The sequence below is a fragment of the Podarcis vaucheri genome (genome assembly GCF_965113315.1).
Source record: "Podarcis vaucheri genome assembly, chromosome: 1".
Lineage (NCBI taxonomy): Eukaryota > Metazoa > Chordata > Lepidosauria > Squamata > Lacertidae > Podarcis > Podarcis vaucheri.
Window position 1 is genome coordinate 53,216,804 of NC_138759.1, and position 27,665 is coordinate 53,244,468.

Below are 27,665 nucleotides of genomic sequence, written 5' to 3' on the forward strand. Positions count from 1 at the left end.
CTGATCAGCAAACCCAAGAGGCTCAGTGGTTTAGACCACAGCACCACCCGGTCCCATACAATCATCCCTGCAACCAATGTATGTGTTATGACTGAAATTCTTAAACCATCAGCTTGATTTATAAAGATAATAGTTCTGAGGCACTTGAACATTAAGCCTAACACAATCCCATGCCTATGTAATTGGGAGTCTCACTGAACCCAAAAGGACAGGCACAGCACTGGGCTGCACAAGTACTTACATCAGACACTCTCTGTGTATGAAGGGGAAACAAAGGCTTATTGGCAGCATAAAAGTAAATAAAATACACAAATACCAAGCTGCAACAAGACAAAGATTTAAAATCTTCCCATTTATTGTAATATTAGCTTTCAAAGTCAAGAACCTACTTGTTGGCTTGACAACCACTAAAAAAAAATCTGAAGAGGGGGTTAATTGTTCTTATGCTGCTGTTTTAGTGTTTTAACTGCAATTTGTATCGCATTGTTGAGGACCTTGGGAAACTATTGAGGGCCAAATGGCAGCACAGAATGTAAAAAAGAGATTAACAATAGTTCACTAGCTGCATGACAGAGGTTTTTGCTCAGAAAGCTCATGCTTGCTATATATATCTTTCTCGGATATGATTTGCCCCTTATCCATGGTTAGCCAATATATTAAACATTATATATTATGACCGAAGTGGCAATATGGTGCAGTGATTAGAGTGCCACACTAGAACCATCCACTATCTCACAAATCTAGACATTGTTGTAGGAATAAAATAAGAGACAGGTCCCATTGAAAAGAATTACCCTAACCTACCAAAAGTTCCAAGAAGACACAGGAGTATCTTAAGGCCATTTCCCCTATGCATTCTTTGGAGGATCATGCCCCTTTTCCACCCAAAGCATGCATAGGGCTCACTTTGCACAGATTCAAATTTCATGTCAATTACAAAAGCTCCCTAGAATCATGGCCTCTCAGACTCATGGGGCTGCTTAGCCTCTGAATAGGTGAGCTATAAAAATATATGAAGATGACCTTCTCTGAGGATATGGAGAATACATTTCCTTCATTGCCACCAATTAACCACATATTCATCCAAATATTAATTAGGCAGCAGAGCTTCCAAACAGGTCAGAGCTCTCACACATCTCGAATTAGAAATTTACCACTGCAGGGAAAGACTCGATATACAGTAGTTTGGCCCGGGTCGTATTAACTTGGGAGCAAGACCATCACATTTACTTGGAAGAAAGCATGCTTCGGATCGCAGCCCCGCACATCTATCGCTAAATGATGAAGAAGGTGTAATTAGCAGAAGGGAGATAATTACAGGCTTAGCAGTTCTGCAGAAGGACCAACAAGCAAAGGAACTTTTACTACTGCTAGCAAATAACTCTTACTACAGCTCGAGTTATTATTACTTCTGATTTCACACATGCGGCGGCCAAAAGGCGAGCCGAGCGCTCTAGGGCGCTAAAATAACTCGAGGAAACGGAAGGCGCCCCTTTGGGAGCTTTAAAAATTATTACGGTGGCGGTGACGGGCCGTGTATTTCAGGGAGAGGAGGGTGCCTCCGGAGGGGGAAAGGGCTGTTCTTGTCCCAGCCTTCTCACTTCCCCAGCTCCCCGTTCAGGCCGCGCGCCCCGAAGGCTGCTGCCCCACATCCCAGGTGCTGTGCCGTCGGCCACCTGCTGCCGTTGCCTCCGCCAAGCAATAAAGCGGGACAAAGGGGAGGCGCCGGGCGGGCAACGCACCTGCCGCCGCCAGCAGCAGCTCGTCGTCCCCTTGCCCAGATTCATGCAGTTTCCCCACGCAACTCATATTCCCCCAAAAGAGGGACCCGCTGACGGCGGGCACCGTCTTCACGACGCACCTGCAAGGCGCAGCCAAGGCAGCCTCTCCTGGCAAGGGAGCGCCGAGCACCTGCCCGCGCTGAGCTGCTCGCGAGGGGTCTCTCCCTGAAGGGAAGCCTCCTCAACCCTCTGCGCCTGGGAGGTAATGCGCGCCCGCTTCTCCGCCACGCAAGATGCGCGCAGCCTGAGCGAGCCGCGCTCGCGCCCTCCTCGCCTCGCTCTCCAGTCCAACCCTTCCTTCCAACTCTCCTCCTCCTCCTCCAAGCCGGCACCTGCCTCTCCGAGCCGCTCCTCGCTCGACTCACTCGCCTCCCCACCACCCCGGTTCTTTCGCTCGGCGCTCGATTGGTTCGTTTCTCTCCATCGCAGGGTCAGGAGCTGCGCAGGCGCGGAGCAACTGTGGGGGGCGGGGGGGGGGAGAAATAAAAGAGCAGAGAGTCGGGAGACGGAGGAGGCGTGTCTCCAAAAAAGCAAAGTCCGACCCGGAAGCGCGCGCGCATGCGTGCTTGGTCAGGCGTACTCGGAGCTGGTTCGTGGGTCGCCGGCTGCTGCGGGGAAAGGCGGGGAGTGGGGGGCAGCTGCGCTGCGGGGGCACGCGCGCAGGCACGCAGGCGCGCACCCGTCTCTGGATCCGCCATGGCAGGATCCGCGCAGGGGCCGCTCGGGAGGTTGCGGCACCTGTGCGGCCGCTACCAGGACTACGTGAAGCGACACCCGGCGGCCACAGCTCAGCTGGAGAGCACCGTGCGCGGCCTCTCTTACCTGTTGCCAGGTAGGCGGGGGGCGAGCCGCGGAGACCGAAGCCGGGGGGGGGGGCGTTGAGGAATCCCAGCACCCTTTCTCCAACGCAGAGTCGCCGCGGGGAAAGGCTTGCCATTGACCTCCCCCCCCCCGGCAGAAGATGGTGTGGGCGCGGCTTCAGAGCTGCGCGGCCGGCAGAAGTCCGGCAGGTGAAGTTTTCCCCAGCAGCTGTTAGAGGAGCGGGAGTTGTGCCAGGTCGGAAGGTGGCAGCCCCAAGCGAGAGAGGAAATAAATGACTGGGGTGTGCGTGTGTCCCTTCTCCAAATCCTCCAGACCTTTGGACTCGGATTTGGAGGGAGATCTGCTCGAATGAATCCCATTACTTTGCATCTTGTTAAGAGTACTGTACCCTAATTTTTAACATTGTGTTCTTCAGGCAGCCCTCTGCCACTTACCGTTTGGGTGACCTGCCTGTTTCAGTGCCTGCTGCCGGTTTCAATCACCGGTTTGATAACCTCCTGTTTGAAAGCGCCCAGGTCACACTCGATGCATCAAGATAGCTCTGGTCTCTCACCCTTGTTGGTGACTTCTGTTGCAACCTTGAGTAATTGCAGGGCAGTTACTTTCCAATCCGTAAGAGCTCTGCTAGATCAAGCCCAGAGTCCATCTGGTCCATTATTTTGTTTCCAGTGGTGACCAGGCAAATTCATTCCCTGGAAGGAAGCCCTTCACGCCCACTCCTCCCCCCCCCCCCTTTTGTGTCCTGCCTTTTCTGTTGCAAGCTTGCAGGCAGGAGTTGTCTTGCATGTTATTTATCTCTTTTGGTCAAAGAGTACAGTGAAAGTGCTTTAAATCAATAACTGATCAGCCACTGGCTTATCACCACATCTTGGGAAAGTAAATTTCATTAGTTAATAGTGTATCGTGTGGAAAAACTACTCTCCTTTGCCCTGAATTTACTACCAATCAGTTTCACTGCCTGGCCTCTACCTCCTTGCATTATGAGATGGGGTGGGGAAGTATCTACTCTCTGTGTACTATTTATCATTTGATAAGCTTTAGTTGCCTTTTTTCTAGACTAAAAACTTCAAATACTTTGACTTATACTTGAAGGGAAGGTATTCCAACACTTTAATATTTTTGGTTGCCCCTCTGCCATGCCCTTCTTAAGTCTGGATACAAAGAACAGTGTTCCTGAAGTGAAAGCACTATTTGTTTGTATAAAGTTGTTATAATACCTTAACATTTTCTGTTAAACCTATTAACCCCAAACAAAAACAAAAAAATCTTAATTTTTCACTTATGTTGACATTGTAGCAAAATCCCAAGGTACCCTTGTTAGGTAGACATAGGCAGCTTAGATCCCATATTGCCTCAGTGTCTATCACTTTATAACTATTTGTGCTGCATTTCCTTTGCCATTTTGTTTTCTGTTGTGGACAAATCATTTTGGAGTTTTTCATGGTCTGTTTGACTTTTCACCACACTTGAATAATTTGCTATCATCTGCAAACTTGGCTGCCTCATTGGATAATATATAAATAAGTTAAAGTTCCCAATACTTATCCCAGTTCAGATGCTTGGAGAGCCTCACTATTGTTTCTGTTGTGATAACTGTTGTTCATACCATCTGCTTCCCATTCTTGCACCATTTCCCACTCCACAAGTGGACCAGTCCTCTGGTTCCCTACTTCCATATTTTATCAGTTAGGGGGGGTGATGGAACCAAATGATAATCATCACCTGACTATAAGTTGCAGTATACCTGGTCAAGAGAACATCTGAAACAAAAATAAAATAATTTGCTCATTGTTTATCAGGAAAAAAACCAGTATTTTTAACCTAATTGTGACTATATTGTTTAAACCATAATTTACAGTGGCCCCAGTGTCTGTCAAATATAAAGGCAAATCTGGGATTACATTCCTACAATGCTATGGCAAAAAGACTCCGATTGGAGAATTGTCAGCTGTCATTTACCTATAGGACGTGTCTCCTCTTGTTGATGAAACTGGAGTGCAACTCTGTATTGGTTAAGAAGATGCAGAGTAGATTGTGGGATATTTTAATCTCCAGGCTGATTGAGCAACAGGGTAGCATATTTGTATAAGAATTGCATCAAAGCCTTTCCCTCAGAATACCTGTTTGGACTGTTTTCAAAAGAGTGTGGAATATTGGCTCATGTCTTCCTTATGCTTATTTTCCAGGTCGGTTTTCTGACTCTCATGAACTGTCTGAGCTGGGTAAGTAGAGCTGGAGATTGGCTGTGGGGTCCCAGACCTATGCTATGTTTTGCAAATAATGCCATGCTTTGTCGGGAGAAGATGACCTGAAGGAGGCCTTTTCTTAAGGAGAAAGATTTAATGCATAGCCAAGATTTCTCAGTGGTTGCTGAAAGTTTTGGTGCAGAGTAAATGAGCTTGGACTGGAAAAAACCCTTTTTCTTATGAAGGCCAATTGACCCAAAGGGAAATGATAATAATGTGGGCAGGGAGGCACACACACAGTTATGAGGCAGAGGGTCTTCAAGCCACCCCAGGGTTTAAAATTCATTGCTCCATTAGACTGCCACACTATAGACCTTTCAGAATGAACTGAAGGCTCACTTTTTTAACTTGAGGGTTTTAAAAATTATCATACCATTCTTGCTGTTGGTTTTGATGACATTTTAGTAATGCTCGGTGGACATTTATTAGTTACTAGTTTCCCAGTAATTCATCCTTATTTTGTTGTAATTTTGTGTTTTAATGTAAGCCATCTTGAAAGAGTTAGTTAATAGTTTTTCTAGACTGCCCTTCATCCAGAAGGATTTCAGGACAGTATACAATATAGTAGAACCTCTAAACTAAAAAAAAAGGAGGTGGTCCTTTAAGTATTTTGGTCTTAAGTCATCTAGGGCCTTACAGGCTAACATTACAAATTGGGTGTGGTACCAGAGGCAGCCAGCATAGTTCCTGAAGGCTAGGTATAATATGATCTCACCTTGCTGTAATGTTCAATAATCCAGGGGTGGCATTCTGCACACGCTGCAATTTTCAGGCCATTTTCAATGGGATCCCCAAATAGAGTGCATTACAACAATTTGTTCTTGAGTTCACTGTGCCCAAGCTATCCTAATTCAGGAAGGGGGACACTTGGTGACTCATCCAGAACTCTGGGGCTCAAGCAGCTGGAACAAGGAGTACTCACAAACTACCAATCATCTCTGTGACTTCATCTAGAAGAGGTTTTCTCTGCAACTCCCAGACACAATAACTGCCTACCAACAGTGCTTTCATCTTGTTGGGTTTCAGTTCACTCTCAAGTCAGTGTATAAATACATTAAATAAATAAATGGTAATGGTGAATGTTTTCTGATGCCCTAGGCAACTGCCAGCAAATGGCTAGTTTCACTCCATTAAGTTGATGTTCAGATCCTGTATGTCTAAGTCATTTATATCTAATTAAAAACAACAAGCAAATTACTGTCTGTTTTGTATCTGATTTGCTTCTGCTCATTCTTTCTTGCAACAGCCATCCTACTTCAATAAGGCCAGAATATTTGCCAGGTGCTAGCAGCCTAGCTCAGGTCAAAGGTATTCTGAAGACTGTAAACAAACATCCATTCTGAAATAGCATTTTTGGTGATAAAGATATACCATCTGATAGCATCATGCCAAGGGCAAGAATGAATGGACCTGTTTACCACACACACTCATTGCACCAGATTATGGAAGAGGGCCAAGGTGCTTGGCTACCTATGTGCAGCTGAGAAAGTTGCATAATTGTTGCCTCTCCTTACAAAAAAAAGGTTGTTTGATTAAATCAGTGTCCTCTTCTAATCAGTGGCCTTTTTCTTTTCCTGGTTATAAGCAGTAATTCTTCCTGTGCCTTTTCTACCTTTTCCTTTCTCAGTTTATTCTGCCTCCAATTTGCTGGTGCTGTTGAATGACTGGATCCTTCGGAAAGAGCTGCAGCCCCCTCTTTCTGTGGTAAGAATCTTTTCTATGCAAGAGAAGAGGCAGGTGGGGTACAATCCCTGTCTCCCATGCCAAGGACTAGAATGTCGCTCCTGGATTTTATCCTGTTGGCAATAGATTCTGAAGCTGCTGCTATCTGGTTGAATCTTGGGCACCTGCCAGCCCTTGTCTGCTTGCGCCACAACATTCTGGAAGGTTGATGAAAGTTACAGTGGCCTCCAGGAATACTGCTGGCTTATACTGTGAGTGACACCAGTTTCTTGAGCCGTTCAAAATCCAACTCTTCCTTTACCTGGTGTGCACCACATGAACTCTGGCCTCTATGTAATTCCCTTTGAGGATTGGGGTGGGGATGCAGGCGAAAGAGCCCAATTGATCTTTCACAGAAATCAATATATTCTTTAGGATCTTCTTCCATTTCAGTTGTGGTGGTAGAACAGAAAGCATCAGGCCCTGCTGAGTTTAAAGGAAAGTTTGAGGACATGGGGTAGCATTGAAGGTTTGGAGACAAAGGGAGCAGGTTGTTCAGCCATCTGGGGACTGACAAAATAAATGATGATGATAATCATCATTAATAATTTTATTATTTATACCCCTGTGATTATAAGAATTTGTGTAGTGCAGTCCTGGCATTTTGGCTCACCAAGCAGTCCCGTTCAGTATTGTGGGATGGAATTTTTTTCCAGTCCTTCATTTTTTTGTGGAAAGCTTTCTATTTTCATAAACTCATTAGTAATGATTAAATGGATGTCAATTACAAATATGGTATAAGGCAAACTTGGCAGTTTCAATGTGTTTTGTTTACTAAGCACAAGTAGAATAAACACGCTAAATTAGATCACTCTCTAGGGCATGAGAAAATTTTCCAGTGCCAACTATTTTTTATGCAAATTACATTAATTTGTATATGTTTTTCCCATATTGAAATTTTCTGAAAAACCCACATCACAGGTTCTGCTGTGTTCAAGAGAGCTTACTCCCTAGTCTTCCTTAAGATTGCAGCCTGCAATGTAGGCAGTTTGCAGAAAGGCATTATTAACACTGAATGCAGAACTCTTCTCCCAACATAAATGGCTCTTACTGTTCCACTTCTTATGGTCATGAGAAAGAGGTTGCTGATTAAAGATCCAGCTAATTCAGCCTTTGGCAAGCTGAGGCTCTCCAGATGTTTTGGACCAGATGTTTTGCACCAGCCCTAGTCAGCACATGACATGCCCCAGATTGGTGAAGGCTGATTTGATCCAATGTTGTAAAACAGTGACTTCCCAGCAGAGATCTGTAAGCAGGGAATGAGAAAGGTAGCCATCTTCTGTTACTTACCCCCACCATGTGTCCCAAGAGACTTTTTGCTAACTTATTTGTCAGGAAAGCTTGAGTTCGGCTAACCTCTCTACCTGCAGGCAAACACAACTGTGGCACACAGATCTTTGTTGTTGTGTGATTGATGAGCCTGTGCGAGGGTATTTAAAGCTGGAATCCAGCTGGTTCCCTTACTTTCCTTTGTATGAGGGACTCTTGATCCATTCCTCCTCTCAGGCCCCCCAGAGTCACCTTGCTACAGCTTTGGCTATGCCTTGAAGCTGGTCGCATCATGTTGTCTCTCACTTGCCTCTTGCTTTGCAGGCACTTCCCCAGCAGAAACTGTTGACATGGCTGAGTGTCATCGAATGCGTGGAGGTCTTTGCCGAGATGGGGGCTGCCAAGGTGTGGGGTGAGACTGGTCGGTGGGCCATCATTGTCCTCATCCAGCTGGCCAAGTGAGTGTTCAATGGAGAGGAACTATTGCACCTTGTGAATCCCAAGGGTGAAAATGTGAATCCTTTGGTGGGAGGCGGGGGAAAGAGACCCTTGTTGGAACGTTGATTGTTAGGGTTAATGTGCCACATTAAAGTGGTACCTCTGGTTACGAACGCTTCAGGTTATGAGCTCCGCTAACCCAGAAGTAGCTGCTCCTGGTTGTGAACTTTGCCCCAGAATGTAAACAGAAATCATGCACCTTTGGCACATGGGCAGCGGGGAGGCCCCATTAGCGAAAGCGCGCCTCAGGATAAGAATGGACCTCTGGAACGAATTAAGTTCGTAACCAGAGGTACCACTGTACTCTAGGTTGGGCACTTCCTGCATGACACTGAGAGCACTGTTCTAGTTTTACAATGTTCCCTAGTTGCAGTGTTCCATCATGGGACTGGATTGGGTCATTGTACTCAGATAGCACCTTGTTCCAACTGGGCCTGCCCAAGGAGCTGTATGCCTTTGGGATTCCTTCAGTTACAGTTCCCCAGTTGCATCCCTCACTTGATTGCTGTCTTAACTCTTCCTTCTCCTCCAGTGATTGTAGCTGGAACTTCTGGTAACAGCAGCAACCTGACGGGAACCTCACTGTACACATATCACTGAACAGGGTTGCAAATGCAAGGTTGCATGAATGGTCCTGTGATGGCAAATCGGAGAGCTGTGTCTTTCTACCGCCTTGGCATTTATAGCCCTTGATTTGCTTTAACCCACAGGGCCATCTTGCGCCTCCTGCTCTTGCTGTGGTACAAAACTGGCATCCAGACATCTCCTCCTATTGTGCCTCTAGACAGAAGGCAGTCATTGCAGCAGAAAGGTGAGTCAGGTGCATGGTGGATTGCAACCACTTTGGCTTTAGTCAGGAAGGAAGTTCCAAATGCCAGCCAACTGACTGACTAGGTTTGAGAAAAGGAAGGCTTTGTGTAACCTGAGCAGCAGAAAATCTTTGTCATTTCACCACATGTTCATCTCGGTTTTTGCAGACTCTTTCGCAGACTGTTGAACTCCCTATGGCCCTTTAGCTGTTGCTGGACTCACATCAGCCCCAGCCAGCATAGCCCATTGGTCAGGGATGATGAGATGATGGGATGATGGGATGATGGGATGATAGCCCAAAAACATCTAGAGGGCATCTAATTGGCTATCCCTGTTTTTAGGCTTTAGCTTGTGGCATGATGTGCCTGGGACTTGCAGTCTTCCTCCCTGTTAGAAAATTTGAAGAGCATTTTCTGGTGCCCTGTCCAGGCTTTTCTTTAGTGTCAGCAGTCTGCAGAGGGTCACATTTCTCCTCAGACTTAATCCTCATGCCTGTGAGTCTGCTGTTCTGTTTCAATGAATGTGCGAACCTGAACAGATCATGAACTGGAGTGGAGGAGGGCTTTCCCCCGCCCCTTACTGTGGTCTTATTTACCTGTCTCCTGACAGATATGGAGGTAAACTCAATAGGGAAGGAGCGGATATATGTGGGGAAGCGCTGTAGCCGTGTTGTGAGATCTCTCGATAGCAGTGAGTATCTTTCTCGTTTGTCTCCCATGTTACACGTACGGTAGAACTAGGTTTCTGCATGTGTTGCCAGGTCGCAAATGTAAAGTGTGCACATGTATACATGCACTCAGACACACAAGGGCATCTCCATAAACGGCAGCAGTTTTCGACATACCAGTACAAAAAGGGTTTAGATAGTTTAAATTATTTTATTTTATTTTAAATTGTATTGTTTTAACAGATTGATAGCTGGCTGCCCTGGGGTCTTTGGGAGGAAGGTTAAGATAGAAATTAAATAAGTTGTTGCACAAGTACAGAGAATGCCGACATTCTGCTGATGGCTGAAGGCAGCCCTGTTTAGGGAAGCTTTTAATGTTTAACAGACCATTGTACTTTAATATTTTGTTGGAAGCTGCCCAGAGTGGCTGGGGAAACCCAGCCAGATGGGCAGGGTATAAATAATAAATTGTTGTTGTTACTCATCCAAAGTATGATACCCATGAAAAGCTGAGTCTTTTTCTTTCTTCCTTTTTGATTTTAGCCCCATCCCTGCACTCCAGACATTGGGGAGCACCTCAGCAAAGGGAGGAGAAGCAGAACCGAAGAACAATGGAGACAGACCAGCTGCCAACCCCTTTGAGCGCCCAGGAAACAGTTGCTGAGTCCATCTACATTACCCGCCCGTTGCTCCACTGTATCCTCCCTGCAGTGTATCCTGTACGCCACCAGAGAGAGCTGCAGCCCCAGTGTGGAGCATCATGGCCCTTAATGCTGAGCGGGTCTTGACTCCTGGGCAAACTCTTGGAGGCTTTGCTTCAATCAGTGGGCCTGAAGATCTGCCCCAATTAACGTCCCCTGTTATTCTGAACCTGCTTTAATTTTTGCTGCTGTAGCCCCCATGGGCTCATGAGACGGCTGGGAAGTCTTTCTGCTTCTATAGTTTTTTGCCTGTTGTCTGTTCAGTTCCTTAACTCTTGCACATAGTGGTGAGCGTAGGCTTATGGGGACAGAGATCTTGGAGACCCTGGCTCCTTTCAGCAGTCTTGGATATCTCAAGGTCAGTTGGGATAAAAGCATTTCATCATCCTGGATCCATTTTCTTTCACCTTGAATTTTTTGTAAAATGTTGATTACCTGGTTCTTTTTACTCCACTAGTGGTGTGCCTCTCTGCAGCTTCAGGGGGAGAAGCAGCCCCGCTGTGAGGAGCTGGCAGGAAAAGGAGGGCTTTATCTTTCATGGCAGAGGCTGCCGGGTTGTCCTCCTGTGCCGTTTGTTTAATTTTATTTATACCCCACCCTCCCCGGCCAAGACCAGGCTCAGGGCGGCTAACGTCAAGTATAAAAACAATCGATTAAAATACAACTTAAAATGCAGCCTCATTTCAGTGGAAGCCCAGATCAAAAACTGTTTGTGGGGAGAAAACGTCAAATCTTCACCAAGGTCAACTATCCAGACTGGTCCTACGTGGGCCAGAAAAAAGCAAAAAGCCAGGGAAGTCCCCAATTAGGGGTTCCATCACAGAAGGAAAAGGGAAGAGGGGGAGGGGATCAGGCTGATTCCAAACCAAAGGCCAGGCGGAACAACTCTTACAGGTCTTACAGTTCCTGCTCTCTGAGAGATGGTACCAGGCTTCCTTTGAACCAGGGTGCACCTCTGGAACTCATTTTCAACAGCAGGACTCAACTTTGGAACATAAAAATGGGAAGGAGAGAGTGAGAAACAAAGGGAGGGAGTGTGTGTTTGTCAAATTCCTCACCACTTAGATTAGGAGGAATATCATTCAGGTCAACAAGTACTACTCTTAGGCAGGCTTGAGGCCTAGTTGTGCTCCTGTTTTTTAAAAAAATGATTAGGAGAATCATTAACAAAAAAGATTGGGAGAATAGCTTGGCACTCCACACCCACACCCACACCCAGCCCCTCATGATTTCTCTGCTTTCCCTTCTGCAGTTTGAGTTTACTGAGTGACATGAAAGATCTCAACAAGCGTGAGCGTGTGGAGCTGAGGCGTCGGACTCTCCTGCTGCTGTACTACCTGCTGAGATCTCCTTTCTATGATAGATACTCTGAGTAAGGCTGCCTGGCTGGCTTCTTTTCAACCATATTAAAATCCCCACCCCCATAAGGAGACCTCTGGATTTCTAAAAGAGAAACCTGTGGCTTGTGAGCATTCAGCACCCAAATGGGTCTTGTCTGTAAGCTCCATTCCGAGAGTCCCATTCCCATTGGGAAGGAAGCCATTCTCATGGGCTCATCTGAGGTGTTTTCTCTCTTTCTCTCTCTCTCTGTGTTCCTTCAGGGGCAGGATCCTCTTTCTGCTGCGCCTGCTGGCAGATTACGTCCCTGGAGTTGGCTTAGTCACTCGTAAGTAGCTGACTGTTGTGATTGGTCTTTTTAAAGGAAGCTGATAAAGGTTAAGGAGACCGTAGGGGAGAATCCTCCATTGGTTTTGGGATAACCAGTTCAAGGGGCTTTCTACTCAGCATGTGCTTAGATGAGGGGTATTCAAGGATAACAGCAGGGCTAGAAGATCTCCACATTTGAAAAGTTGGCAGTAGGATCTGTGAAGCTGAAATGTCTCTTCAAAGACTTTAAGTGTGGCTACTGAAAATGCTTTGCTGCCGTTGTCTGCTATTGTCACATACGTATCTCCACAGCCTAAAAATATGCTGGTGAACATTTGAATAAAATGTATCTTCTCTTTTAGTAGGATACATCAATCTTCCATATATTTGGTGATTGTTTCCTTCCCTGTTTATATCTAGCTTGGGATCTAATATTTCATTAAAATCTCCTCCTAGTATTAGTACAGTGGTGGTGGTGGGGCAGTCAGGGAACCATCAGAGCAGCATGTGGCGGGAGGAAGACGAGATTGTTCCTTCAGTGTAAGCAATTCTGCTTGTCTGATCAAAGCATCTCAGTGCTACATTGAATGCTGCTCACTGTTTTGATACTTGCTTTTAAAAAAATGTACATGTTTTGGATGAAGGCATGGCTTACAAATTGTTTGAATAAATAGCAACTTTTAGGAGTTGACAATGACGATTCTGTGCAGAATCCAGACTTTTGAGCAACACAGGAATAGCAGTTATTATTACTGGTCGGTTTTCCTTCTCCAAAACATCTTTTCTGTCAAGACAAAGGGGGTCTATGCAAGGGACCCCTTCCTGAGATATATTTCATATCAGTCCTTCCTTTAGATATATGAATATTAGATCTCTCTTCTTGCCCTATGAATAGCCCTCCTTTCTTTCATATGCCCCACCTGTGATTTCAGAACTCAGGATGTTGGCTGGGAAGGGGCAGTTGTGGAAGCAAATGTTGGCAAGTTAATTTCTCACATGTTGCTTTAAGGTCTTCCAGTTCATTTTCATATTTTTCTCCCTTCTTCATTTCAGGGCCACTGATGGACTACTTGCCAGCCTGGCAGAAAATTTATTTCTACAACTGGGGTTGATTTGGCCTCAGCTCAGGTTATTGCAGCCAGAGGGCGCTCAGGCTAAAAGCAGAGGCTTGTGGTGGTAGGATGACTTTATACAGTGGGAGGCAACCTTGAGACTTTAAAGAACAGCAGCAGCAGCAGCAACACAACATGTGTCTTTCTATGGCTTATGCTAATGATTACCGAGAGAAGAGTAAGGGCTCTTCTGACATCTTTTTTTTAAAATGTATCTCCCTGTGAACTAAGAATGCTACAAAGAGTAGGTCTTAAGGTTCCTATGCTACTCCTCTCTCCATTCTGATATATGGTTTTGGATCTCATGGGGCTTATGGAGGGGGACCCTTTTTTTTTGGTATGTATTTTCTATGGCTATGAATGAATAAAGCCGGGAGTCGGCAGTGCTTTTGGGCTAATTTGGTCTGTTCTCTTGAATATTGGGGACGTGCCTCGCAGGAGGAGTAAGGTCTCTTGCTTTCTGGCCAGCTGGGATGGAAGGCAGAGAGTTTTGCAGACACTGCCAGTGCTTTGTTTCTGAGGTGAGACAAAAATTAGCATTCAAACCAGCCTGGAAATGTTTCCCCTTGTGCACACGCACACATGCACACCATTCTCAGATGCAACGGGTGGGATTGGATCACTGGAATTAACCCTGTGAGGATATGTGCTCCAAACCATTTTCTTGATGTTATTATCTGGCACATAATCCAGAGTCATCACTGAAAGGCTGCTTCCAGACTCACAATAAGCTATTGCTGCTCTTTGCGCAAACCCATTACCCTTTTCTGGCTATACAGCCAGGCTTATTCCCCACCCCACCTCGTCTTTCACAGTAAAAACCTATGCAGTTTGGTGCTGTGGTTGGCAGGGAACTGAGCACCCCTTGGGCCAGCTCAGGCAGCAAGCCAGGAATGTTCTTGGGTATGCTTTTTTCCTTGGCTTATTTCCAGTGGTCCATATGCTGCTCGGCTGGAGCCTGGTCTGCCAGGGGCTGTGGCTGCTGGTCTTCTCTGCCAGCCTGCTTAATTTCCTGCCCTGCCCTTGAGGATATGCAGCTCCACAGCTTGCAGACTGCCTGGATAACAGCTAGTGTGTGCTGCAGGGCTTCGCTGAACAAACTGCCGGTTGCGGAGGTGCTGGCAAGCAGGGCCAAAGGCCTCGGCAAATTGGTTGGTGTCTGCAGAACTGAGTTCCCAGCAAATGAAACATAAAGGCCTGAGCCGATGCCTGGGTCAAATAAATCAGAATGGTTGCCCTATGCAAAGCATCCAAGAAGTAAGTAATCGAGTGCTTCATCAACTCTCTCCACCCATAAAGCAGCAGATGGAGCACAAAGTGCTTGTGCTGCCTACCTCCTCGGTTACTTACTGGCACGGTCTGTTTTTCCTTCTTGCTAAGGCTGCATTTACTGATAGGCCACTTCCCAGCATCTTCAGTCTGTTTCTGCAGTGGTAGGCTGAATACTTGGAAGGGCTTGCCATGAATCAGGGCCCACCAGGTTCAGAAGGCAGTCTGGAGAGTGCTCAGCTTGTAGATTTCTTTTTCCAAAGCTAGCAATAGCCTCCTTGCAACAGACAGGTGGGGGAAACTGCCCTCCATTTTCTGCTGTGTAGTACAATTTTCCTGCAAAACGAAAACCAAACCCATAGGAAATAAATGTTCTCAATCCCAGGGAAAGGATCTATGTACTGGAACAATTTGTTTAGTAGAGGAGGACTATCAGTCATTTCAGCAAGCTTGCTGATGAAGGAAAATCTGTCCTGTTTTCAGATGGCACACAAACTTCTTAAGTTTGTTGGAAGTTGGGGTTTCGTCCCCATCTTCCTACCTTCTCCCTGTAATTGGTAGGTGCTGTCACCTCCTTATGGAGGGTCCTTGGAGGGATTTATGGGTGAAACGATAGACTACTGCAGTCACTACTGGCAAGAGGCCTTTGTTTAATTTCCCCTTCTTTCCTACTCCATAGTTTCGTAGCAGTGACCAGTAGCTAGACTGATTGGAAGCCCATTTTCACTAGCTCACCAGTCTTCAAAATAAAGCATAAATAAAAACTAAAGTGAGAGAGATGGAGAATTTGAATTTAAAGAAAGGGTAGGTGAGAGAGAAAAGTTACAGTCGGGTTTCTAGTCTCCATCTGATGAAGACTGGCCCTATAAGTTGAACCACATGGTTCAGGGCAGTTTAAAACAGGACCAAACATACACTGTATGCCTGTTGTGACACCTTAATGCAAGCAACTGACAGATCCCCCTTCTCTGTGAAAGCTGGAGAGAGTGGGAGAGAGTGGGATTATCCTATTATGTCCCTGAAGGCTTCATCCACCAACTAAATTTGTCCCCTGCGAGCCACAAGCTCAGTGTACCAAGGACATAATGTTCAGCAGGCAGATAGTCACACATCTATTATACAGAACAGCACCTTTGATAGCCCCCTCATATGTGCTAGAATTTATACCAGTGGTTTATTAATACACTTTGGAATTTGGTTTTTGTTAGGTTAAAAAAAAATGGTGCAAGGTGGGGGGGGGGAGTGCAGTATGCCTCAGTCTCCTCACTCTGTCAAACTCGCACAGCTGCCTAACTCACTAGTTCAGGCATAGGCAAACTCGGCCCTACGGATGTTTTGAGACTACAGTTCCCATCACCCCTGACTGCTGGTCCTGTTAGCTAGGGGAGATGGGAGTTGTAGTCCCAAAACATCTGGAGGGCCAAGTTTGCCTATGTGTGCACTAGTTACTTTGATGCTGTGTTACTGAAGCCTGGCTGGTGCATAAGCTGGGGCTCTCCTCTTGTTCCTAGATAATGTGACTTCATGGGAAGAAAGCTATGCCTGATGAGAAAGTACATCATGTGGGATGAAACTTGTTTCTCTGAAATGGGGCTCAGCTAGAAGAGTTGTAGAAGCATGCAGCTTTGTCTGAGAGGACACTTTTTCCGAAGGGGCTGCACAAGTTGCATTCTTAGGCTGGCCCCCATTGGGCAGGCCCATTACCTAGGAATCGGAATGCTGTGTGTTCTTTACCCTTTGTGATGGCATTGTAGGCACTGGGAGCTGTCTTAAGTTCCATTGCTGAAAGCCAATAAGGGTTCCTACCCATTTGACTGGCCGGATGGGATTCCTGCTTCTGTTGCTTCTCCTCACAGAGAGAGGGCTGTCCATGCCAAGTCTTCAAAGGTAAAACACTGCTTGGTGGTCCTGCACTCTCCATTAGGGGAAAATAAATAACTGCACAACGAATTGTATACCTGACTCTTGCCACCCAGATGTGGCAAGGAATGAGGGTGAAGAAAAGTGGCCACTTGCCTGCCTTTCTTTAGGAATCAGGTACACTTTATTAAGGAATCATGGCAGCAGGTTAAGTCAGAGATATCCATTAAGTCTCAGTGCATGACCCCTTCTCAAAGGAAAAGCGTGCCAAATATAAAACAACAGCTAGCAGTAGGATTATATTCCAAAGGCTCAACATCTGGGTAGATCAACCCATCTCACATGCCCTAATTCCTATTGAAATTGTCAGCAGGCACATTTTAGGGATATTTTGCTCCTGCTGGCACTAAGAAAAGAAAATCGCAATATGTTTTGGTATAGTGAACCACTTTAAAGATGTACTCCTATGTATCAAGTCAAATTTCTTTGGAGAATTTAGATTTTCATGCAAACCCCTTGATTATGATAAATGCTTGAAATCACTGCATTGCTTGATGTCCTGAAGAAAGACGCAGAAGTGGGGGGGGGGGGCGCGGCAGAAATGGGGCCACAGGCGATACAAAAATAAGATTTTCAATAAATACTGCAGTTATCCACCATCTTTCGGGTCTGTACATGCTTTTCAAACAAGACATTATAAATGGAAAGTGATGTAATAAACAGATAAAATTAATTAGTTAATAAGGTTTTAAATAGCTGCATTTTCAAAATGTGATTTGATTACATCTATAATTTCTTGATCAAGAGGATATGTTATGGTTTGGAGGAAAGTTTTTTAACTACAGAGGGTTTATTATAGGCACTTGCACTTGTTTTAATTGCACATTTGGGCTAGTGCTCTGTGCTTTGTTTTATAAATTATTATTTGGCTGGGAAGGTGTTTTGAAATAACCACGTGGGCAACTCCCTCCGCACTAATAGTCCATAAGATCAGGGCTTTAGGCAGCAACCATCGCAGTTCCTGACCTTGTCCTCTTCTGCAGCAGGCTCAGTCCGTCTGTCCCAGAGGAATTCTCTGCACCCCTGGAGCTCCAGCAGCAGCACTTTGGCCTGGTGGATGGCATGTATTCCTTCCAGTTCCTACTACGCAACAGCATAGGGCAAGGAGAGCCAATGTTGATGGACTCCAGGTGTTGATGGACTACAGTTCCCACCATCCCTGACCCCTGCCTATGCTCGCTGGGGCTGATGGGAGTTGTAGTCCTTACCTCTGGGCAAAGGGATCGTCAATATATAGGCACAAGTTGAAAAAAAAAGTCCCTTCCAGGTTATTAGAAGAGAAACCTTTCCCAATTTTTGGTCCCCAGATGTCATTGGACTACAGCCCAGTTATTCCTGGCCAGCAAAAGTAATCATAGGGGATTGGTGGGAGTCGTAATCCAACATCTTGGGGATCTGTTGGTAGGGAAAGCTGCAGCAGAGGCATGGCTGACCAGTGCAAGATGGCCTGAGCATTTCAAACCTATCTGGCATCACTGTTCCAGCTACCAAGTTTCTGAACTTAACTCAAAGGGCTGGTTTTGACCTATAAAGCCTTATGCAGCTGAAGGACTGCCTCTCCCCAACATGAACCAACCTGGATCATGTATGTGGTTTGGGGTTGTCCTCTGTGTGCCCTCTCCAAGGAGAGTGGGGTGGGTGGCAACACAAGAATGGTCATTTTCAGTGATGGCTCCCTGATTATGGAAAGCTCTGCCTAGTACTGCCACTGGCTACTTTTAGGAACCAGGCAAAAACATTGCCATTCAGCCAGGCCTTTAACTTGGAGAGTTTTAGATACTGTTTCCTCCTTTAGTGCATGGGATATGAACCTACCTAGACCTTGCGATTATAATCTGAAGCCCTTCTTCGTGTGCCTCCTCCACGAGAAGTCTGGAGGGCGGCAACATGAGAAGGGGCCTTTTCTGCAGTGGCTCCCTATTTGTGGAATGCTCATTATACAGGGAGGCTCATTATACACCTTTAGGCACCAAGCAAAAATGTTACTCTTCAACCAGGCCTTTGGCTGATTAAATGTGTTTGTGGGAGGGCTTTTTATTGCTTCATTTCTTTTTATTATGTATTTTTATCTTGTATTTTTATGCTATGAACCTCCTTGAGATCTACAGATGAAGGGTGGTATACAAATCTAATAAATAAAATTTCGAGTTGACTTTTTGTAAAAGAGAGAGCAACTAATAAGTAGTATTATCGTTATCATTATTATTAATCATCGCCCACAACAAAACCCAGCTGTATCAGAACACAGATCACTTGAGTTTTCTTCCATGACCAGCTGCACCATCTATTTTCTGGATTCAAGAGAAAGAAAGAAAAAGCTCCCCTCTATCAATTTCAGCCCCTCATTTGAGTCTGTATGGAATGGAAGCAATTTGAATGTGGTTCTGTAGGGAGAGGTGGGCGGAAGTGGATAAGGCAAGACTCTTGATTGACTTTTGACACAACGCCTCTGAATGCCACCACTGTTGCTTATGAAGCCAAGAAGTCTAAACTCACTAGGAAACATGACAACCATGTGCCTTAAGCACCCTAGAATGCCCTGTTGGTTCAAAGAAGTCAGTCCTTAGAGCACCGGTGGGCAACCTGGTGCCCTTGAAATGTTGTCAGACCACAGCACCTATCATCCCTTACCACTGGCCATGCTGGCTGGGGCTTATGGGAGCTGGAGTCCAACAACATTGGAGGAACCCAATGTGCCGCTCTTATCACTGCATCACTGCCAGCGTTTTGGTGTGCCAGTTGAACCACCCTCCCTCTCCTCAGCTTGCATGAGGTTCTTACGATCCAATTTCAGGGTGCATGTGGGGGAGGAGAGGGAAAAGCCCTATTGTGCAGGCAGAAGTCTTTGCACAGAGCTTCTTCTGGCAGCGCTCAGTAGGTGAATCCCTCCTCCAGTTTCCCCAACCCTGCCTTCTAGTTAACTGCCCCGAGGATCCCATAATATGCCCCTCTTAGGGCCATGTGAGCCTTCGCTTCCACATCCTCCTATGTGATTTTTTCTCTTCCTGCCCTGCCATTGCCACGCACTTCTCTTACTAGCTCCTGTCTTCACAGATTATGGCATTAAACCAAAGATGCCCAACTTCCGGAGACGGATACAGCGGAAGGAATCGGAAAAGCTGCAAAAAGCACACAAAAGCAAGCGGGATGAGCCAAATTTTGAGGAGTATTATTACGACGACCTCCTTTGAGTCTCTTAGGGAAATGCAAATAGAGGTGCCACCTCTGAAGTGTGCTTGCACCAACTAATTGATCTGTCACAGGCAGCAAAAGCCCCTCAAACCCAAATCACCTAGTAATGTAAGAAGCGAGATCTTCCCCTTCCTTTGCTCTTTCACACTTGCATGCCTCTTCCCCATCCCCACAGTTCTGTCTGCTCTATGCATCCATCCTACAGGCATGGCACTTGGCACTCAGCAGGGCAGTTGCAAGGTCTTGGCTCACATCTCATGTTGAGCAAAGCTTGAAAAATTTGATGAGGGCCAGAGATGGGTGGGGGTGTTTTTTGCTGCAGAGGCTGGGACTGAGTTGGCCACAGCTTTCTGTTGCCGTTGTCTTCTCTCCCTCGCCACCCCTGTCATGACTCTTCTTATTATGGGTCCAATATTTCTTCCCCTTGTGCCAATTCTTCTATTCTTTGCTCCCGCTGCACAATAAAATTCCAGATTCTATGGAAGCTGACTACTATGAGTTGAATTGTATAATGTAAATATATATACAGTTCCATATTTGACAAAATTGATTTCATTTAGGGCTTTTTTGTGTATAATTAAGTGTTTTTGTTTTGAGAAAAGCAGAAGTTAAGTGCCTCAATGGCTCTCCAGATATTGGACGACAATTCCCATAATCAACGTTTATTAGTGTCCAACAGCATCTGAAGGGCAACAGGTTCCCCATCCCTACTTTAGGGTCTCCCCAACATCTGGTAGAAATGCAGACCCAAAACCCTTTGAATGCCGCTTAATAATTGGCAGCTTTCCTTAACTGGCAACAACAGAGCTGCCAACATACAATCTATATTTAGCTAGAGAAGAGGCTAGTAGATTAGAAGATTTTGTGGCAGAGTCCATAGAGGTCCTGGGATTCTGACATCTCAAAGCCTTTAACCAGAATAGGGGAATGTGGCACAATTCTGGTGGTTGCAGGGGGCCAACAGCTGGGTAAACTCTAGCAAGACTTCTCAATCATTGTCAATAACTAACAAATTAAGCCCCCTCCCCATTGTATCTGAAAGCAAAAAAAAAGACACACGCACAACACCAAGGTTCACAAATCTATGGAGACAGAACCTCAATGGAAATGGGAGGGAGTTGGCATCCATCTGTATTGGGAGACAATGAAGAAGTGCCATGCTCCCCACCCTGCCTGAAAGCCAAGCTATTCCGAGAAGAACGAGATCTACAAGAGAGAGTTGTTTCATAATACCCAACATAGTCATTCAATACTATTTGATTCAGTGGGACCTTTCCACACTTTTGTAAGCCTATGCAAGGTTTATACCTGTACTTTTGAAAACTGAAGATGTGTGACACTTCCGTGGAAATCTGATGTACTATAATTTGGTTTCAAAATGGGGGTTGCAGAACCTGGAATGTTGCTATGCTGCAACTGGTGTGGCTCCCCAAGGAAGGCTAGCAGAATGTCAAATTTGGCTCTTGCAATTCCCAGGAAAATGCTCAAACAGCAGTTTGCTTAGAGGCCTGAGTCTCCTTGGGCAACAAAACAACAGCAACGCAGTCTCTTTGAAACATCAACGTTTAATCATTGTTGTCATTAGAGCAGAAGCACAGAGCCCCCTGCTTTTTGGGGGGGAGGGGGAGAAGGGCAAAGGCACACCTTTCTGCAGCTCTTATTAGCCCCTAGTCACTCATGCTATTCTCCCAGCTTTGCTGCTTCTCCATGGGACCAAGCCCTTCCTGAATCAATTTTGTGCTTATGGCTGGAGCTCCTCTCAAGCCCCTTGATGCAGATGAATCAGATGAACCCTGGCTCTCGTGTTCTGTGCAGGGTCCAGATTCCCTCCGTGAATGTAGAACCTGCAGCTGGAGAGCGGGTATGGAGGGAAGGGAGATTTAGAGCACGGGCCGGGGTGGAGGAGCTCTTTCCATCAGCAGATTCCCAGGGCATGGGCCCTCCCTGGCTGTCTACATGCCTTCAAACTGGGAGGGGCTAGGACAGGCACCAGTGTTCCTCCAGTGGTTCCCGGATTTTTTGCAGGCACAGGATAAGAGACTTGGATGCTATGTCTTGGGAACTGGCGGGGCAAATGGCCACCACCCCCATTCTCTGTCTCCTCCTTCACTATTCCCCAACCCCACCATTCCCAGCCAGGGACTGGGCTCACTACTTGCAACCACCCCCAAGCTTATGAGCTATTCCTTCTTCTGCAGTGGAAGAGCAGCATCCCCATCTTACTAAACTCCCAATGTGAAGGGCTGAACACGGCAGCTAGAACTAGAGCAGGCCCCAAACAGACTCGAGCAGAACTCGTGGAGCCCTCTCTCTCGCAGTAGCACCAAGGCAGCCCATTCAAGTGGGCACTCCCAGTGCCCATGCCCACTCTCCTCCTGTACCAGCGGCAGCAACACCTGCTTCTGCTGGTGGTGCTTTATTTCAGATAAACAAACGAACGGAAAAGCATATTTCTTCTTCTGATAATAAACCCTTTTTTTGGTCCACCCACCCCACCCATCCCAAACCCCCAGCCCAAGGAAAGAGGAGGTGCACTGAAAGAGGTGGGGCTCTGCGCACTGAGGAACACTGTTCCCACGCCCACTCCTCCTTCCATCTCAAAGCAGCTTGTCCATGCACAATGGGGGGAATGGCCCTTGTCTGTACAGGAGGGCGGGGGCTGCCCCGGCCCCTACTCTAGGTAGATGTCCTCTGTGGGGCATGTATATTCCACACATTCCTTGTAGAACTGATGGAAGGCTCTCCTGCAAAAAGAAAACATGAAATGGAATGTCAATTGGGAGCTGGGATTCTTCCACAGAACAGGCAAAGCAACAAGTTAGAGCTCAACACTGAGCCTACCAAGAGGTCCTTAATTGCATCTGCAGAAAACAGTATTTGGAAAGAGGTAGATTCCATCATGGGAGAAGGGCTGTGATGGGAGAGTGCCAAAGCTCTGCCTAGTCAGGTTGTATGGGATCAATTCCAATCTGCTACCTCTGATGATGTGGACAGGCTGCTTAGACGAGTGAAACCTACCACCTGTCTCCTTGATCCTGGCCCATCAAAGTGAGCCGGGTAGGGCTGGGCAATGGGCTCAGTGAGGTGGTGAATGCTTCTCTCAGTGAGAGAGTCTTCCTGGACCCCCTTAAAGAAGCTGTTATTAAACCACTCCTTTAAACACATCTATGGACCCGGCCATTATGGCCAATTATCACCCAGTCTCAGATCTTCCATTCCTGGGCAAGGTGATTGAGCGGGTGGTCATTGAACAATTCCAGGCACATCTGGAGGATGCGTACCATTTGGATCCCTTTCAGTTGGGATTCAGGCCCCATCATGAGACTGAAACCACCTTGGTTGCACTGGTTGATGACCTCTGGTGGGCTAGAGACAGAGGTCAAAGCTGTTTCCTGGTTCTGCTGGATCTCTCAGCAACTTTTGATACCGTTGACCATGGTATCCTTCTGAACTGTCTAGGGGGGTTGGGAGTTGGGTGAAAAGTGGCTGATCCCTGGCCACTAATGCTTCTGCTGGCATCTCCAGTACCCACTTGCAACCGACACACCCCTCTCTTAGATCCAGGTAGACTAGGATCTTTGTAAATAGCAGGAATTTTCAGGATGTAGCCTGAAACTCACCCTACAGACTCTGCAAGTGGTTTGGTGGACTCCTCTGCAACAAAGACATGGCACGCAAATCTGTGGTCAGCTGGGTGCTTGGTGATGAACCCAAAATACCTGAAAGAGAAAACACAATACATGAGCTTGGGCTAAAGGTTGGGTTTCTGGTATCCTAGGCTAGGAATGAATTCTCTAACAAAGAAACAAGACCCATTGGTTCCATTCTTCCTGCAGGTACAAAATATACCTCCCTGAAGAGAAAGCCGTTGGTTTTGCTTTGCATGTGTGGGCAAAAGCAGGAAGTGGGACAAATACATTTCTTCCTGTGCAATTTGTGTACCAGACAAAGCTGGTAAACGGCAGCCAAGACAACAGAGCTCACCTGGATCTCTAAAAATAAAGCTTGATTGCGAAGCCAACGCCCCACCCCCAACAAATGATGGGCACACACCCCGCCAAATTCACAGCTGTCTTCTGGCTACTGTCTATCTATGTTGGTACCAAGTGGAGGATAAGTGTAGGTGATACAGTCTGATTAATAAGATCACAATGCTGTTATATGCCCATCCCACCTTTATCAAGCATATTGTTTAGTAGGGATTAAGAAGATTGCTACACAGGAACTTCCTATACAAGTTACACTTCAAAGCCCCAAACTGCCTAGGGTACACTGAAGGATAGTGCAAGGAGGAAGAGCTGTGTGTCTCCTTTGCCATGAACTCATTTTGCCCATCTGCCGGGTCTTACTTGTTGTTCTTTGGGTGGTATCCACAGAATGAAATGTTCTTCAACTGGAAAAAGTGGCTACATTTATTCCCCTGCAGGATGGAGAGAACAAGATGTTAGGCTTGGGTAGGGCAGTTGAGGAACCAGAGCCATTTATTGAAGGGAAAGTAAAATGTGTTTGGATCCCTCACACTTGGGAGATCCAAGTCACAAATTAAAAGGACCTCATGCTGTGTTTTGGGGAAAGGATATTCCATTGTATAACTTGCAACAGTTTATCTGTGCACTGCAAAAGCTTGTATGGTAGGAAGTACAGGGAAAATTCCAGGAAGGGCTGATGAGAAGGAAAATCAAGTCACGGGAGTCTTGCTATACTGGCCTCAGAGTAGGGCCCCCAGACTCCTGATTTGTCCATTTTAAATTACTTAGATCTTAGCCCTTGTAGAATGAAAGTTAGGAAGGAAAATGTGCATAGCCTATTTTGTGTGATATGAGCCTATTCCCATCTTTTAGCAATTTTAGTCAATGAGTGAAGTCGCAGCTGTGATTGACAGGTGCTATGTTACACACACACATCAGAAGAGACCCAAAAACAGCTCCAAAATGACCAAGGAAGTCCCGTCTCCAAACATTTGAGAAAAACATCAGCCGGGTTCAGTTTGAAGCCATTTTATTACCTTCCTTGCTCTATGTGTGACTTTTTTCTAGATGGAGAAAGAACTGCCTGATTCATTCTGAAGGATCTTCCAGGTTCATTTAAAAGCTTTTCTCTTCCTTTGGCTTTCCCTGATAGAAATGGGATTGTTGACCAGAAACAATAACTGAAAAATCCAGGATTTTAGTGTAGCTGTAATTGGGCAGTAGTATGTCTACCTAAAAGCAAAATTAGCAGCTAGGACAGTAAGTAATTCCTGCTCTTTCTAACTCAGAATTAATTTCATGAAAGAAAAGAGCTTTTTCCAATATTATGTGATTTTATTTTTTAAAAAATCCTGCTAATGCAAAATACATATCACAGAGGGGTACTGCAACTGAGAGAGCTATGTGGGTTACATCAACCCTGCAAAGTAGCCCTAGCTTGCTATATTCAGGCCTGCTAGGGAAGGGCTGAATAGCCTCTAGGTGTGTTGGTTTCTTCTTAGGGAAATGCAGTTGAGGGTGTTGTTAAGTGGACTGTCAAGTGGATTAATTGCTTTTTCAACCAAAGGGTGGGGGAAATAGGAGAATTATTGGAAGCAGCTTGTTGTTCCCAGTATGATAATCAACAGTTGCTTACTGTTGGTCAAGAAAAAGAAATGGGTGTCTGTTTGTCCTGTGCTAATAACACAGTTCTAGTTGTTAAGGAATAAAAATAATAACTAACCACAGCAAATGCTGCTAGAATACACTGCATTCAATCTTGAATTCATCCAGCCATGAGCATTTAAACCTCAGTCGCTGTATTTCTTATGCCACTTTTGGTACACACCCTCCCCTACCATCTGAAATATAGTGTCTGGTCTTAAATGAATATAGTAATGCCAACCTAAGATCAACTGATGAAGCGTAACATAACAGGTTAACAACTCAGGGAACAGGAGTTTATTGCATGGTTTAGGGTTGGTACTAGAGGACAGCAATGCCCTTGTGCCTTTAACAGCTGTGTGGCAGGCAGATATTTAACAGGTTAAACCTTTTCTAGTATGGAAACATAAATACAGAGCAAGCTTCCCCCGCTGACATTCTGCCTCTCAGACATATTATTACTGATGTGCAGCTCCTTATCTATTTTTGGGCTCTTCATCCCACTCACAAAAGATTATATAAATTTCCGTATGACACAAAGCATATGCAAATCTGTATCCTCTTTTGTGAGTGGGGAAGAGGGTCTAATCCACATACAAGTGTCCTGGGTCCAGAAAACCCTGTTGGCATCACTAGTTCCAGATCATAAGCTTCTTACTCTCTCCTAAAGGGTCTTATGCAGGAATACGAAAGCGGGGATTTCAGGTTCAGGATTATAGGAAGGCTGCAGCAGTATCAGAGTCAAGCAATATTCTTGTACCAGCTACAAAACGTCCCAGCCTTTACATTGTGTGTCATTTAACCTTCAATAAATGAAAGGTCTTGATTCTGTTACAATCATTTCATGAGGTAGAATTGAACGGATTCTACTTTAGCGTTAGTGCACGAAACATTATATAATAATGGGACAGTTGGTTACACACATTTGAAAAATAGTAATACATTCAAACAAATGTTTTGTTCAAGCAAAATAAATTGAAGCCAGCTGTGTTGATTAAACACAGCCCAAGCTCAGATAATTAATTAACACGCTATCATATATATTTCTCCCAGTCTTTCTACTTTCAGGTCCACTGCCCTTGATTGACTCTAGCAGGGCATTTCCATTGTGAACAGAATGCACTTTCTGAATGGCTTTGCTCCTTCCTCTTGAAAGCTCCATGTGAGCTACTTATGCAGAGAGGCTTTACTGCACAGATCCACAGGACACCGGTTAAAATAGTAGCAGACGGGTTTAGCAATGCTTCGTAGATTATCGGAGCAGCTTAGCAAACAGACCTTCCAGTGCATTAATATGCCTACAGCCTGGGAGCATGTACTTTTGCATCTGGACTTCAGGGCATGAATGTGACTCTGCCCTGTTATCCAATCCCCAATAGACTCCTTCAGGAAAAGACAGGAGGCACCGCCAGCCAGGACATATGCAAATCGCTCTCGTTTGCATGCTCTCTTTTGTTTATTGGCCAAGGGGTAGCACTGAGCTGCTGGAAGATGTAATAATAATGAGGCACAGAGAGCACAGAACCCAGGAACAGGGCTGGCAGCAGAGCTACACATGTGGTCTAGCCTACCTTGCTGGGGTCCTTAGAGTCATCACCTTTCACGGCAATCTTGACTCCTCTCATGCTGATCTCCAGGACGCAGCTGGAGGGCGGGTTAAAGTGCACGGTGAGGCGGCGAGTAGTGGCAATCTGTACCAAAACAGAAAATTTGCACCAGCTGTCACACAAACTATCTGGAGTTTCTGGTGATGCTTCTCTTCTCACGGAAAATATCACCCCCTCCATTTTATATAAAACTGGGGTTCCCTTTCCTCCTCCCAGGTTGGCAGTTTCAAGAAACATTGACTTCAAAGTACCTGAAACTAGAAGATGGGTGATCTGTTTTGGGAGTGGGAGGAGACAAGGGCTGAAGATAGACATAATGTCCCAAGATTGCTGTATATAGAGGCATACATATACATACACACTCAAACTCCACATTAATATATGTTAAATTCATTCTTCACATTATTTAAAAATTGTGAAGTATTAACAGTTGCAGAACTGCAATATGGATGGTGAATAAGGAGGGGCATCGGTGATGTCACTGGCATTGGTCAATAAGCAACCTCCACAGGTATCTTTCCCACACTAAATACCAAGAGAACTGCTTTTTTGAAGCTTAGCTGGAAAACAAGGAAGTGTGTTAATATTTATAACCCATGATAGCTTTTGGTGGAATGCAGGAGTGTGTTCCCCAATACCACCTGGATAGTGCTTTAAGTGTTGTGGAGGAGTTCTGCCATGGTTCTGCCAATGAGCACGGCTTGACTGACTATGAAATGAGCAGGACCTTCTCTGTGGCTGCACCTCAGTTGTGGAATTCCTACTCAATCAAGTTATTGCACTTGTCCCC

At 45.7% G+C, this 27,665-nt stretch overlaps 4 protein-coding genes across 10 annotated transcripts in view; 2 read left to right on the forward strand and 2 right to left on the reverse strand.

Moving 5' to 3' along the window:
- The window catches only part of LARGE2 (LARGE xylosyl- and glucuronyltransferase 2), a 46,486-nt gene extending 44,396 nt beyond the window's left edge, over nucleotides 1-2,090 (reverse strand). For 4 of the 5 annotated variants that reach the window (XM_082224726.1, XM_082224723.1, XM_082224719.1 and 1 more), the window contains exon 1: nucleotides 1,862-2,090. The gene's annotated coding sequence lies outside the window, so the exon portion shown is untranslated. The remainder of the gene's footprint in view (nucleotides 1-1,861) is intronic. The other variant, XM_082224727.1, reaches the window with a different exon arrangement.
- A 287-nt stretch (nucleotides 2,091-2,377) lies between these two features.
- Nucleotides 2,378-13,673, forward strand: PEX16 (peroxisomal biogenesis factor 16). Its single transcript, XM_082226121.1, has 11 exons — nucleotides 2,378-2,613; nucleotides 4,790-4,825; nucleotides 6,477-6,553; nucleotides 8,165-8,298; nucleotides 9,049-9,149; nucleotides 9,758-9,838; nucleotides 10,359-10,511; nucleotides 10,802-10,874; nucleotides 11,769-11,888; nucleotides 12,118-12,182; nucleotides 13,217-13,673. Exons 1-11 carry the CDS (start codon nucleotides 2,478-2,480, stop codon nucleotides 13,273-13,275), a joined length of 1,035 nt encoding a protein of 344 aa, XP_082082247.1. The 5' UTR covers nucleotides 2,378-2,477; the 3' UTR covers nucleotides 13,276-13,673.
- A 2,569-nt stretch (nucleotides 13,674-16,242) lies between these two features.
- On the forward strand, nucleotides 16,243-20,145 carry FREY1 (Frey regulator of sperm-oocyte fusion 1). Its single transcript, XM_082227527.1, has 3 exons — nucleotides 16,243-16,431; nucleotides 17,451-17,524; nucleotides 19,519-20,145. The coding sequence occupies exons 1-3, from the start codon at nucleotides 16,367-16,369 to the stop codon at nucleotides 19,653-19,655; spliced, it is 276 nt and encodes a 91-aa protein (XP_082083653.1). The 5' UTR covers nucleotides 16,243-16,366; the 3' UTR covers nucleotides 19,656-20,145.
- Nucleotides 20,146-21,203: 1,058 nt separating this feature from the next.
- The window catches only part of MAPK8IP1 (mitogen-activated protein kinase 8 interacting protein 1), a 59,391-nt gene continuing 52,929 nt past the window's right edge, over nucleotides 21,204-27,665 (reverse strand). For all 3 annotated transcript variants that reach the window (XM_082224950.1, XM_082224948.1, XM_082224949.1), the window contains exons 9-12: nucleotides 26,840-26,959; nucleotides 24,006-24,076; nucleotides 23,277-23,375; nucleotides 21,204-22,400 (exon numbers count right to left, since the gene is read on the reverse strand). In XM_082224950.1, coding sequence (XP_082081076.1) covers nucleotides 22,328-22,400; nucleotides 23,277-23,375; nucleotides 24,006-24,076; nucleotides 26,840-26,959 — 363 coding nt within the window. In that variant the 3' untranslated portion in view covers nucleotides 21,204-22,327. The remainder of the gene's footprint in view (nucleotides 22,401-23,276; nucleotides 23,376-24,005; nucleotides 24,077-26,839; nucleotides 26,960-27,665) is intronic.

Coding starts and splice junctions, on each gene's coding strand:
- FREY1 (XM_082227527.1), top strand. CDS start 16,367: ATGGGATTCCTGCTTCTGTTGCTTCTCCTCACAGAGAGAGGGCTGTCC. Junction 16,432..17,450: donor TCCATGCCAAGTCTTCAAAG/GTAAAACACTGC, acceptor CTTCTGCAGCAG/GCTCAGTCCGTCTGTCCCAG. Junction 17,525..19,518: donor GCACTTTGGCCTGGTGGATG/GCATGTATTCCT, acceptor CTGTCTTCACAG/ATTATGGCATTAAACCAAAG.
- PEX16 (XM_082226121.1), top strand. CDS start 2,478: ATGGCAGGATCCGCGCAGGGGCCGCTCGGGAGGTTGCGGCACCTGTGC. Junction 11,889..12,117: donor TTCTATGATAGATACTCTGA/GTAAGGCTGCCT, acceptor GTGTTCCTTCAG/GGGCAGGATCCTCTTTCTGC. Junction 12,183..13,216: donor TGGAGTTGGCTTAGTCACTC/GTAAGTAGCTGA, acceptor TCTTCATTTCAG/GGCCACTGATGGACTACTTG.